At 45.2% G+C, this 13,205-nt stretch overlaps 1 protein-coding gene across 2 annotated transcripts in view; it reads right to left on the reverse strand.

The window, feature by feature from the left end:
- MARS1 (methionyl-tRNA synthetase 1) overlaps window positions 1-9,196 on the reverse strand; it is a 32,994-nt gene extending 23,798 nt beyond the window's left edge. Inside the window, exons 1-7 of one of the 2 annotated variants that reach the window (XM_016193370.2) lie at window positions 9,033-9,196; window positions 6,334-6,424; window positions 6,122-6,200; window positions 5,899-6,033; window positions 4,979-5,054; window positions 4,573-4,745; window positions 4,302-4,408 (exon numbers count right to left, since the gene is read on the reverse strand). In XM_016193370.2, coding sequence (XP_016048856.1) covers window positions 4,302-4,408; window positions 4,573-4,745; window positions 4,979-5,054; window positions 5,899-6,033; window positions 6,122-6,200; window positions 6,334-6,424; window positions 9,033-9,141 — 770 coding nt within the window. In that variant the 5' untranslated portion in view covers window positions 9,142-9,196. The remainder of the gene's footprint in view (window positions 1-4,301; window positions 4,409-4,572; window positions 4,746-4,978; window positions 5,055-5,898; window positions 6,034-6,121; window positions 6,201-6,333; window positions 6,425-9,032) is intronic. The other variant, XM_007534954.3, reaches the window with a different exon arrangement.
- Window positions 9,197-13,205: the final 4,009 nt, after the last annotated feature.

Genomic DNA, 13,205 nt, shown 5'->3' on the forward strand with positions numbered 1-13,205 from the left:
ACAGACTCTCCACTTCCACTAGCTTCTCAGACTGAGACTTTCCAGGTACTGGCACAACCCTGTAGACTCTGTCCCATCCCTCTTACTCACTACCCTCCTGGGCTCCAATGTCATTCAAGAACACTGTCCCAGCACCATCCTCTCCCCTTCCTCCCTGGAGCTAAAGCGTTAGTTTTTTACATCTTTACACTCCACGTGCAAGTCTTTCCTAAACCACTTGCCCTCTTCCCTCCCACTCCAATATTTATTTTATTTAGTCCATAAAAGAGAGAGACGGGGTCAGGCGGTAGAACAGGGGGGCTAAGCACACGTGGCGCGAAGTGCAAAAACCAGCATAAGGATCCCAGTTCAAGTCCCCAGCTCCCCACCTGCAGGGAAGTTGCTTCACAGGTGGTAAAGCAGATCTGCTGGTGTCTACATCTGTCCCACCTCTCTCCATTTCTCTCTGTTCTATCCAACAACAATGACATCAATAACAACAACAATTAAAAAAAACAAAAAAAAAAAAAACAAGGGCTAGAGTCGGGCGGTAGTGCAGCGGGTTAAGCACAGGTGGCGCAAAGCGCAAGGACCGGCATAAGGATCCCGGTTCGAGCCCCGGCTCCACACCTGCAGGGGTGTCGGCTTCACAAGTGGTGAAGCAGGTCTGCAGTTGTCTGTCTTTCTCTTCCCCCTCTGTCTTCCCCATCTCTCTCCATTTCTCTCTGTCCTATCCAATAAAGGCATCAATAATGACAATAATAACTACAACAATAAAACAAGGGCAAAAAAAGGGGAATAAATAAATAAATAATTTTTTTTAAAAATGGAAGAAAAATAAATAAAATAATAAAAAGAGAGAGAGAAAGACAGAAACCAGAACATGAGCAGTGCTGATGATCGAAGCTGGGGATGCACAGATGCAAGTCGTGTGTCTTGCTATGCAGGTGACCTGGGTTTGAGTCCTGAAACTATATGGGAATGCCACAACTGTGGGAGAAATGGTTGGAGTTCTTTGGTGTCTGTTCCACTCTCTCAGAAATAAAAAAAAAGAATGCATAAAAAAGTTGGCCCAGGGAGTTGGGTGGTAGCGCAGCGGGTTAAGTGCAGGTGGCACAAAGTGCAAGGACCACCATAAGGATCCCGGTTCAAGCCCACACACCCCCCACACACCTGCAGGAGAGTCACTTCACAGGTGGTGAAACAGATCTGCAGGTGTCTTATCTTTCTCTCTCCCTCTGTCTTTTCCTCCTCTCTCCATTTCTCTGTCATAACAATGATGACATCAATAACAACAATAACTACAACAATAAAAAAAACAAGGGCAACAAAAGGGAAAATAAATAAGTAATTAAAAAAAAAGTTGAGCAGGTACAGTTAAATCACATATACATAAGCCCCTACCACCTCGAAAAAAAAACAAGTTAAAAAAACAAGCAAATAAAAAAACAAACAAACAAAAAAAACCCTACTACTTAGGAGTTAGGCTCAGTGTCTTCATTTTTGGTTTAGACCTTTAGTGGATAGGGGACACTCAGTACGATAAGAGGATAAAAGCAGCAGCACGGTGAAATAGCTCACTTGGATAGTGTGCTGCTTTGCCATGTGAGCAACTTGGGTTCAAATCTGACCTCTCCACCACCACCACCACCACCACCATATTGAAGGAAGCTTCAGTGCTATGGTTGGTCTCTTTTATTCTCTCTGTGTCTGTCTCTAAAAAAGAAAAGAGTGGTCCAGGAGGTGGCGCAGTGATAAGGCTTTGGACTCTCAAGCATGAAGTCCTGAGTTCGATTCCCAGCAGCACATGTGCCAGAGTGATGTCTGGTTCTTTCTCTCTCCTCCTATCTTTCTCATGAATAAATAAATAAATAAATAAATAAATAATCTTAAAAAAAAAAAGAAAGAAAGAAAGAAAGAAAAAGAAAATAGAGGGGGCCGGGCGGTGGCAAACCTGGTTAAGTGCACATAGTACAAAAGACAAAGACCTACACAAGGATCCCAGTTCCACCCCCCAGCTCCCCAACTGCAGGGGGGTAGGTAAAGCAGGTCTGCAAGTGTCTATTTTTCTCCCGATCTATCTTCCCCCCCCTCTAAATTTCTCTGTCTTATCCAAAAAAAAAAAAAAAAGAAAGAAAAAGGAAAAAGAGAGAAGGGAGCCGGGCAGTGGCGCAGCAGGTTAAGCACACATGGCACCAGGAGCAAGGACTTGCGTAAGGATGCAGTTCGAGCCCCCTGCAGGGGAGTCGCTTCACAGGCGGTGAAGCAGGTCTGCAGGAGTCTTTCTCTCCCCCTCTCTGTCTTCCCCTCCTCTCTCCATTTCTCTCTGTCCTGTCCAACAAGGACAGCAATAATAACAACAATAATAATAATGATAAACAACAAGAGCAACTAAAGGGGGAAAAAAAGATAGAATAATATTGGTTTCTGATGTGTCATGTGTGCAATGCCTATGGAGGTAAAGGAGTCTAGAAGATAATCTGACAGTGCTCTTGAATGGCACTGGAGCCCAGTTTAGAAGAGATTTAGACTAGGAAAAAAAGGAGGTGCCTTCTAGTGGGTTAATAGCTGTACACATGTGTACAGATGGGACTGAAGGACAGCATAAACATAAGCACAGGTAGGACTGATGGATAGAATACTGAAAAATACAAACCAAGAGAAAATAAAGTTTTTAAAAAATATTTATTTATTCCCTTTTGTTGCCCTTGTTTTATTGTTGTAGTTATTGTTGTTGTTATTGATGTCATTGTTGTTAGATAGGACAGAGAGAAATGGAGAGAGGAAGGGAAGACAGAGGGAGAGAAAGACAGATACCTGCAGACCTGCTTCACCACCTGTGAAGCAACTCCCCCGCAGGTGGGGAGCCAGGGGCTTGAACCGGGATCTTTATATGCCAGTCCTTGCGCTTTGTGCCACGTGCACCACGGGCACTTAACTGGCTGTGCTACCGCCTGACTCCCGAAAATAAAGTTTTTTTAAAAGTCTGAAAAAAAAAAAAAAGAAGAGATGTTAAGGAGATCTAGGTTGTGGTTCAATCACAACTTTTTTTTTTCCACAACTTTTCTTTTAATAATTATTTATCCTTTTGTTGCCCTTGTTGTTTTATTGTTGTAGTTATTGGATAGGACAGAGAGAAATGGAGACAGGAGGGGAAGACAGAGAGGGGAGAAAAAGACACCTGCAGACCCGCTTCACCACTTGTGAAGCAACTCCCTTGCAGGTGGGGAGCCGGGGGCTCGAACCTGGATCCTTATGCCAGTCCTCGCGCTTTGCCCCACCTGTGCTTAACTCACTGAGCTACCGCCGGACTCCCTCAATCACAATTTCTACTTAAGAAACCAAGTCCCGGAAGTCAGTGGTAGCTCAGTGGGTTAAGTGCAGGTGGCACAAAGTGCAAGGACCAGCATTAAGGATCCCGGTTCGAGCCCCCGGCTCCCCACCTGCAGGGGAGTCGCTTCACAGGCGGTGAAGCAGGTCTGCAGGTGTCTGTCTTTCTCTCCCCCTCTCTGTCTTCCCCTCCTCTCTCCATTTCTCTCTGTCCTATCCAACAACGACATCAATAACAACAAGAATAATAACTACAACAATAAAAAACAAGGGCAACAAAAGGAAATAAGTATTTTTTAAAAAAGTAAAGAAAAGTAAAGTAAAGTAAAGAAGAGAAGAGAAAAGAAAAGAAAAGAAAAGAAAAGAAAAGAAAAGAAAAGAAAAGAAAAGAAGCCAAGCCCCAGGGGGCACTGCAGTGGTACACCAGGCTAAGTGCCGTGAAGCACAAGGACTGGTATAAGAATCCTGGTTCGGGGGAGTCGGGCGGTAGTGCAGTGGGTTAAGCGCAGGTGGCACAAAGTGCACGACCGGCATAAGGATCCCGGTTCGAGTCCCCCGCTTCCCACCTGCAGGGAAGTTGCTTCACAAGCGGTGAAACAGATCTGCAGGTGTCTATCTTTCTCTCCCCTCTCTGTCTTTCCCTCCTCTCTCCATTTCTCTCTGTCCTATCCAACAACGAGGACATCAATAACAACAACAATAAAACAACAAGGGCAACAAAAGGGAGTAAATATATAAATATTAAAAAACAAACAAAACAAAAAGAATCCTGGTTTGGTTCAAACCTGCAGCTCCCCAGCCAGAGGGGGGGTCACTTCACAAGTTTTGAAGCAGATCTGTAGGTGTCTTTCTCTCCCTCTCTCTGTCTATCCAAGAACAATGACAGCAATAACAATAATAATAACAATAAACAAGGGCAACAAAAGGGAAAAATGGTCTCCAGGAGCAGAGGAAAAAAAACAAACCAAGCCCCATTCCCCTGTGCTACTCACACTGGATTCTGCTGTGGCCTAAGGGTGGGCAGGCTTCCCAGGCCCTTTTCCCAAGCACTTACAGCCATAGCAATATCTTCTTCAGATAAGGTAGCCAGTTCCTCCTCCTGTAAAGAACAGAACTCATCAGGTGAAGGGGCCCACAGAGCACAGAAACTCCTCCCCTGTACTCCAAGGGCAATGCTGGTCGCCATGTTCAAAGTCCCTGTCCAAGTCACCCCCACCTCCAGGCACTGAGGCTCTCTGGGGAGCCCTCTGCTCTGTTCCAAACCTCAGGATCATTGCTGACAAGCTTCCCCTCAGGTGAGCTGAGCTGGGGCTGCTTTTGGAGGTAGGGCCGGAGGGCCAGGATACCATGTTGCTTCAGCACCGTCTCTACAGCTTGCTGGCATGGCTCCTGAGAATTAAGGGTCTGGAACCAGCTGTGCAGGGCACCGAGCTCCTCTGTGGGCATGGGAGGAAGGAGGAGAAAATCAGCGAGACCTATAGGGAGCAGGCAGGAGTGAACTCCTCCCCTTCTTTGGGAAGTTTCTCCAGCTGCCCACCCCTGCTCCTTCAGCTATCGTTCTTGGATAGCTGCCCTGTCAAGTTACAGCCCTAATATTCTACTGCCCACTGTGTCTGACACCAAGCTCCTGGGACTGGAGTTGGGGAGGAAGTGACATACATAATCTTACCTGGGAGGTAGGCTGCGTCTTGGAGTAATGGATACAGTGCTCCCCACAAAACAATGTCAGCTAGAGATTCTGTCTCCTTTGTTGGGGAAAGAGAAGAAAAAAGGACACAGAAGAAACACTTGGTTTCCCTGAATAGTAGCAATATCTAATGTTTCCTAAGCATATACTGAATGTCATATGCCAAGTTAACCACTTTAGATGATGTCACTTAATCCTCAAAATATCCCAAGGGATGGATACTAATATTACCATTTAATAATTGAAAGAACTAGAAAGTTTAGTCACTTTTTCCCCAAGGGTACACTTCTAGTAGATAGCAGTACTGAGGTTTAAACCCTGGCTAGTTTTTTTTTTTTCTTCTAATTTTATTCACTTATTTGTGTGATACTGCAGAGAGAAGTTGAGAGTGGAAAGAGAGATAGAGAGCATGGAAGGAGGGCAGGGGTAGGCAGCATCCTGGTTATGCAAATAGACTCTCATGCCTGAGGCTTCAAAGTTCCAGGTTCAATCCCTCATACCACTACACCCAGAACTGAGCAGTGCTCTGGTTAAAAAAAAAAAAAAGCATAAGGACCCAGATTCAAGCCCTGGTCACCACCTGTAGAAGGAAAGCTTCACAAGTGATGAAACAAAGCTGTGGGTTTCTTCTCTGTCTCCCTCTCTATCCGCCTCCCTCTCTCAATTTGTGTCTCTATCCAATAATAATAATTAAAAAAAAAAAAGGAAAAAAAGACACCTGCAGTACTGCTTCACTGCTAGTGAAGCTTCCCTCCAGTCAGTGGGGACTGGGGGCTTGAGCCCAAGTCCTCTAGCACTGTAATGTGTGCAATCAACTAGGTACACCACCACCCAGTTCCACAGCCTTCCTCCTTATAACATACAGCTACCTTTTCCTGGTCCCTGTGTCAGGCCCAACTCACCCCAGTCAGGAAAGGACAGCTCCGACGACTTAAACTGTGGTCAATGTGAGTCAGGGCTCTCCGGACTGAGCCAAGAACATCTTCTCCTTTCTTGCCCTGGACCACTAAACAGTACAATGCAGCAGACACAGCTGGCTAAAAGACAGGGGATACAGGTCAGGAAGGTCATACACGAGGAGCAAGAACGTATCTGCTGTGCCCCCCATGTCTCACTCAGTCTCACCTGCAGTTCCGTTGCTTCCCATTCCAGCCACTGGTTGGTGAGGTCATCTTGCTCCCATCCAGATAACAGAAAGAAGTACCTGCCCAGAGAGAGAACAGAAGGTGGAATAACAGAGCCCATGACTGTGAAACAGTGGTTGTGAATAAAGTCAGAGGACAAATAAGTCCTGTTTTGATTCAAACACCTCCCCACAATAAAGGGCCAATACTGACCTGCAGATTGCAGTAGTGGAGAAGAGGTAGTTGCCATTATCCAGTTGCAAGACGGGGACCTTAGGCCGGGTCAAGAATGGGACGACACACTCTTATGCAGGAAAAAAAAAGTAAAAAGGTAAAAAAAAAAAAAAAAACCACAAAAAACAGAAATGCTTTACAAACTGAAGAACGCAATCTTGATGCACAACCCAGAAGGTAGTGCAGTGGTTAGACTTAAAAGCATGAGCTCCAAGGCTGGGAAGTTAGCATAATGGTTCTGCAAGTACTTAAGCAACCCCCCTGCAGGTAGGGAACAGGGGCTCCAACCCAGGTCCTTGTGCTTGGTAATATGTGAGCTTAAACAGATGTGCCCTCTACAAAAGCCTTTTCATGCCTGAGGCTCTTAAGTTTTAGGTTGAATCCCAGTACCACAAACCTGAACTGAGCAGTGCTCTGGTATCTGTATCTCTCTCATTAAAAAAAAATATATAAAGCATGAGATCCTGTGTTCAATCCCCGACAGCACATATGCTAGAGTGATGCTTTGGTTCATCATTTTTCATATGTATGGGGGCCAGGTGGTGGCACACCTGGTTGAGCGCACATGTTACAATGTGCAAGGACCCAAGTTCAAGCCCACGGTCCTTACCTGCAAGGGGAAATTTTTTTTTGCCTCCAAAGTTATTGCTGGTGCTTGTTACCACTACAAATCCACTGCTCCTAGAGGCAGTTCTTTTTCTTTTTTGTTGCCCTTGTTGTTTATCATCGTTGTTATACCCCAGTACTTCCCTCCATTAACCACAGGCCACATGGCTGCAGATTCACTTATTCAAAATCACCTTCTGATCACAGAAGAACACACCTTATCACACACTTCATCACAAACCTCAGACCCCAGACAAATTATATTCCTCCATGAGGATAATTTCTGGAACCATCCGTTCCACCCCAGTTCCATGGCTGCCAGTTCTTAGCAACATCACCCCGCCAGATATTCGTCGGGATGCGGCATCATCTAAGTTCATTTCCCACGTCTACGCTCAACCGGACCTGCCAATATACGCGGATATCTTCGCCCACCCTGTCCAACGCTTGACGTCTCGTCATCCAATCTGGTCCCCTACGCCGACACTGAACTTCTCTGTTCCAGACTCTTGGAAACAGAGTTGGCAGTCAGCTGAGGTAAAGAACAAACACCTCATCACAGACCCCTGCGAGCGTCAACCCAGCTTTGACCTAGCACGTTATGATTGGGCCCTCCTCAATCGTTATAGAACAGGCCATGGCCGGTTCGCCGCTATATTCCATCGCTTGGGAGCCAGAGACGACCTGAACTGCCCCTGCGGCTCCAGACAGACTATGACCCACATAGTCAACGACTGCCACCTCTCCAGATTCAAAGGAGGTCTCGAAACTTTACATCAGGCTCAACCTGACGCTGTTGACTGGCTACAGAAGAAGGGCAAATGCTAGAAGTTGTTATTATTATTGTTGTCATTGTTGTTTGATAGGACAGAGAGAAATTGAAAGAGTAGGGGAAGACAGAGGGGGGAGAGAAAGACAAACACCTGCAGACCTGCTTCACCGCTTGTGAAGCACCCCCTCCCCCGCAGGTGGGGACGGGGGGCTTGAACCCCTATCCCTATGTAGGTCCTTGCGCTTTGCACCATGTGGGCTTAACCCACTGCGCTGCGCTACCACCCAGACCCCTGGGAAATCTTTTTTTTTTTTTTTTTAATAATTTATTTTTTATTTTTTTATACCAGAGCACTGCTCAACTCTGACTTATGGCGGTATAGGGGATTGAACCTGGGACACTGGAGCCTCAGACATGAGAATCTCTTTGCATAACCATTATGCTATTTACCCCTGCCCCAAGGGGACATCTTTGCAAGTAGTGAAGCAGTGCTGCAGGTCTCCCTGTCTATCACCTCCTTCCCTCTCGATTTCTGGCTGTCTCTATCCAAGAAATAAAAATAAAAAATAAAAAACTATGTTTCATATGTATGAATGTAAGCATTTCAGAAAAAAGAAGGACAGGCAGTCTCAATCCAGAGGAAGTAGAAGGTTACAAAGAAGGGAGAGTGGATCCTGAATGAGCTAGAGAGGCCAGCAGGTGTTCAGCTGAGAATGCCAGCTGGACACAACAGATGGGGATTACAGTGAGGAGTTGGCTGTACTGGGGTAAGGTTGCAGCCAAGATCTGGAACAATTCAAAGTAACTAGCGTATCTGAGAGAACTGGTGTAGGATTGACAAGAAAACCGCTTCAGAGTCACCTAACAGTTGGCTGCAAGTGGGGAAAGGTAAATCAAAAGGAGTGTGTATTTGTGTATTTATGTGTGAGCGTGTGCGCGCGTTTAAAGAGGGGCGAGCAGGGTTTCCTAAGAATGACAGAAGCGTCTGGGGGTTGCCACGCGAGTTAGGGCGTGACTGTGTCCGAGGAGGGATACCTGCTAGGTGTGGGAGAAGGTTGGAAAGCGGAAACGCTCAGGGGTGAAGCGGGGTATTGGGAGGTGGGGGGTGAGGAGGAGGAAAAGGAAGCGCTGCGGGCTAGTAAAGTGACCGATGACAGGAGTGGCCGTGAGGGAAGACTCGATCAAGCACCGCGGGGTCATGTAGAGGACTGACAAGAACACTAAGCTAACGCGTGTTTCGGTCCTGTCCTTGTTCACCGCCCACCAGCACCAGCACCAGCACCAGCACCAGCCCGACTACCTTCCGGGCCTACGGTGCTGATCAGCAGCTCGGCTTTGCCCTGCGCCCTCCCGGCCGCAGCTAGTACAGGCAGGCTTCCCGGGGCGCCCTCGCTCACGAACAGTCTCATTTCGCCGCGGGTCCCACGCTGATGCAACCGGAACCGGCCTCTAGCACACAAATGGAGTGACGGTCGCGGGGAACGCTGGGAAATGTAGTTCGCAGTGGGGGCACTCCTTCCGCCCTGCACCGGAAAGAGAACTCTTCTCCCACCATGCAACACTAAGAACAAGGAAGAGAATAGAATAGAGAGGAAGAGAGAGGCCTCGGGTGCGGTGTCAGAGCGGCGCTCTTTGCCTGGGAGGATCTGCGAAAGCGGAATTTCTCGTTTTGGGCTTTATGCGCCTTGATCATTTAAGGAAACTGGACTACTCTGGTTTCACTGTGAAAACTGAATTTATGGCCCATTCGATCTAAGTTCACGAGAATCATAGTTAGGGGTTGGGGAGATAGTATGATGGTTATGCAGAAAGGCTTTCATGCCTAAGGCTCTGAGGTCTCAGGTTCATTCCCCAACACCACCATAAACCAGAGCTGAGAAGTGTTCTGGTGAAATATTTAACTTAAATAAAAATCATAGGAGTTTGACGAAGTTGAGGGGGTACAGTGAAAATTAGTGTAGGGCCTGAGAGAAAGCTCACAGGTTAGAGCTCAGGGCACTTGCTTTGTCATGTGTGGCTCACATTTAAATTCCTGTAGTACCTTGGCGTGCCACTGGCACCCGGGGAAGCTCTGATGCTCTGGCATCTCCTATCTCCTATCTATCCATTTCTCTCTGCCCTATCCAACAACGACATCAATAACCACAACAATGTTGAACAACAAGGCAACAAAAGGGAAAATAAATAAATAAATATAAAAATTAAAAATTAATAAAAGGAAGGAAGAAAGGGGGCTGGGGAGACAACATAATGGGTTATGCAGAAGATATCCATGCCTAAGGCTCTAAAGTCCTAGGTTCAATCCCCAGCACCACCATCAGCCAGAGCTGAACAGTGATCTGGAGTCTCTCTCATAAATAAATACTAAAAAATAAATGAAGTAGAAAGCCCATGTGGTGGCATCACACATACACACATATGCAATTTCTTTCCTTCTTTTCTATCTTTCTCTTACCAGAGCACTTTCAAGCTCACTGGACCTGGGACCTTGGAGCCTCAGGCCTTGAAAGTTATTTTGCATAACTATTATGCGATCTCCCTCACCCACAAGTGCAATTTCTAGGATTGAATTCTTCAGCACTGCATTTTTTTATTTTATTTTTTATTTTTTTAATATTTATTTTATTTATTTATTCCCTTTTGTTGCCCTTGTTGTTTTATTGTTGTTGTTGTTGGATAGGACAGAGAGAAATGGAGAGAGGAGGGGAAGACAGAGAGGAGGAGAGAAAGATAGACACCTGCAGACCTGCTTCACCGCCTGTGAAGTGACTCCCCTGCAGGTGGGGAGCCGGGGTTCGAACCGGGATCCTTATGCCGGTCCTTGTGCTTTGCGCCACCTGCGCTTAACCCGCTGCACTACAGCCCGACTCCCAGCACTGCATTTTTAAAAAATGACCTGGGGGCGAGGGAGATTGTATAGTGGTATGCAAAGAGACTCATACTTGAGGCTACGAAAATCCCAGGCTCAGTTCCCAGCACCACCAGAAGCCAGAGCTTAAATCAATCAATAAAATTAAAAAAAAAAAAAAAGGCCTAGGAGGTGGCACAGTGGATAAAGGAATTAGACACTTAAGCATGATGTCCCTGACTTCTATCTTGCCATCAAATGTGCCATAGTGATGCTCTGGTTCTCTCATAAAATAAACTTCTTGTTACTATTACTATTATTACAATTTTTTTTTTTTTTTGGCCTTCAGGGTTATTTCTAGGGCTCGGTACCTGTACCACGAATCCACTGCTCCTGGAGGCTATTTTTTTTCCCTTTTTGTTGCCCTTGTTTTATCGTTATTATTATTGTTGTTGTTATTGATGCCGTTGTTGGATAGGACAGAGAGAAATGGAGAGGGGGGGAAAGAAAAATAGACGTCTACAGACTTGCTTCACAGCTTGTGAAGCGACTCCCATACAGTTGGGGAGCCGGGAGCTTGAAGCGGGATTCTTATGCGGAGCCTTGCGGTTTGCGCCACCTGTGCTTAACCCGTTGAGCTACCGCCTGACCAAACCCCCACTGTTGCTATTTTTGACAAGAGCACTGTGGTGCAGCTCTGACTTAAGACCCTAGCGAGGAGGAGTGACCCTGGAATTCTGAGAATGAAGGGTTAGGAAATGGGGACTTCTGTGTGTAGCAACTCTAACTTTTTGAGAAGCTGACTATAGAAAAAAGTAGAGTGGTCCGGGAAGTGTCCTAGTGGATAAAGCGTGGACTCTCAAGCAGGAGGGCCAAAATTCGATCTCCAGCAGCAAATGGACCAGAGTGATGTCTGGCTCTTTCTCTCTCTCTCTCTCCTATCTTTCTCATTAATGAACAAATAAAACTTATTCATTATAATAAATAATAACATATAATATTGATAATATACTTACGTGACTTAACATATTAATAATACATTATAATTATATTAAACCAATGATTATGTTACATTAATATATTATAATACATAATAATATTAGCGCATTCTATTAATATATAATATAGTAAATAAATCTATTGCATATAATAAGTAGAGTCCAGTGCTTTATCCACTGTGTCACCTCTTGGACCACCATAAATACAATCTTGAAAAAGAAAACAGGGTGGGGATGCAATTACAGAAGCCAGACCTTCCACCTTCTGCACCCCATAATGACCTTGGCTCCATGCTCCCAGAGGGATAAAGAATGGGAAAGCTATCAGGGGAGGGGATGGGATACGGAGTTCTGGTGGTGGGAATTGTGTGGAGTTGTACCCCTCCTATCCTATGGTTTTGTTAATGTCTCCCTTTTTAAATAAGTAAATAAATAAAGAAAGAAAAAAAAGAAAGAAAACAGGGAGATAACATAGTGTTAGAGCACAGAACTTGCATGGTGGGTGGGGGTAGAGAGCATAATGGTCTTGCAAAGAGACTCCTTTTTTCCCCCCCTTTGTTGCCCTTTGTTGTTTTATCGTTGTTGTAGTTATTGTTGTTGTTATTGATGTACTTGTTGTTGGATAGGACAGAGAGAAATGGAGAGAGGAGGGGAAGACAGGGAGAGAGAAAGATAGACACCTGCAGACCTGCTTCACCACTTGTGAATCGACCCCCCTGCAGGTGCACTAACAGTTAACACGGTGCACTACTGCCCGATCCCCATGCAAAGAGACTCTTAGACCTGAGGCTTCAAATTCCCAGATTCAATCCCCCACACCAACAGAAGCTAGAGTTGAGCATTGCTCTGGTAAAAAAAAATAATAATAAAATATATATATATATATATAAAATAAAATAAATAAATAAAATAATAATAATACAGAGCTTGTATGGTACAAGTCCCTGGCAACAAAACAATAACCAGAGCTGAGAGGTGTTCTTGTTTAAAAAAGAGAAAGAAAGAAAGAAAAAGAAAAGGTGTAAAGAGGAAGAGAGGGCGGGGAGAGAGCTTAATAGTATGCAGAAAGACCCATGCCTAAGGCTCCAAAGTACCAGGTCCAACCCCCAGAACCACCTTAGACCAATGCTTGTCAACAATAATAATAAATAAAAAGGAAAAAGATAGGGTGGTAAACAAAGAGTAAAGAGATGCAGAAAAACATATTTGTTTTTGAAGCAAATATTTGAAAGCTGAGGGGATAATCCTTAAGACAGAAAGGCTATAAGCACAAGAACCGGCATTAGGATCCCGGTTCGAGCCCCCGGCTCCATACCTGCAGGGGGGTCGCTTCACAGGCGGTGAAGCAGGTCTGCAGGTGTCTGTCTTTCTCTCCCCCTCTCTGTCTTCCCCTCCTCTCTCCATTTCTCTCTGTCCTATCCAACCATGACAACATCAAGAACAACAATAATAACGACAACAATAAAAAAAAAGGGCAACAAAAGGGAATAAATAAATATTGTTTAAAAAAGGAAAAAAAAGAAGGAAAGGCTAGAGGGTAGGGAGATGTCGGAGAAGGTAGGGATGGGACTTGAGTACTTAACGAATATCAGATAATTGACTAAGAAAATATTTTGTGTTTTGTTCC

Source organism: Erinaceus europaeus, chromosome 7 (genome assembly GCF_950295315.1).
Source record: "Erinaceus europaeus chromosome 7, mEriEur2.1, whole genome shotgun sequence".
NCBI classification, from domain to species: Eukaryota; Metazoa; Chordata; class Mammalia; order Eulipotyphla; family Erinaceidae; genus Erinaceus; species Erinaceus europaeus.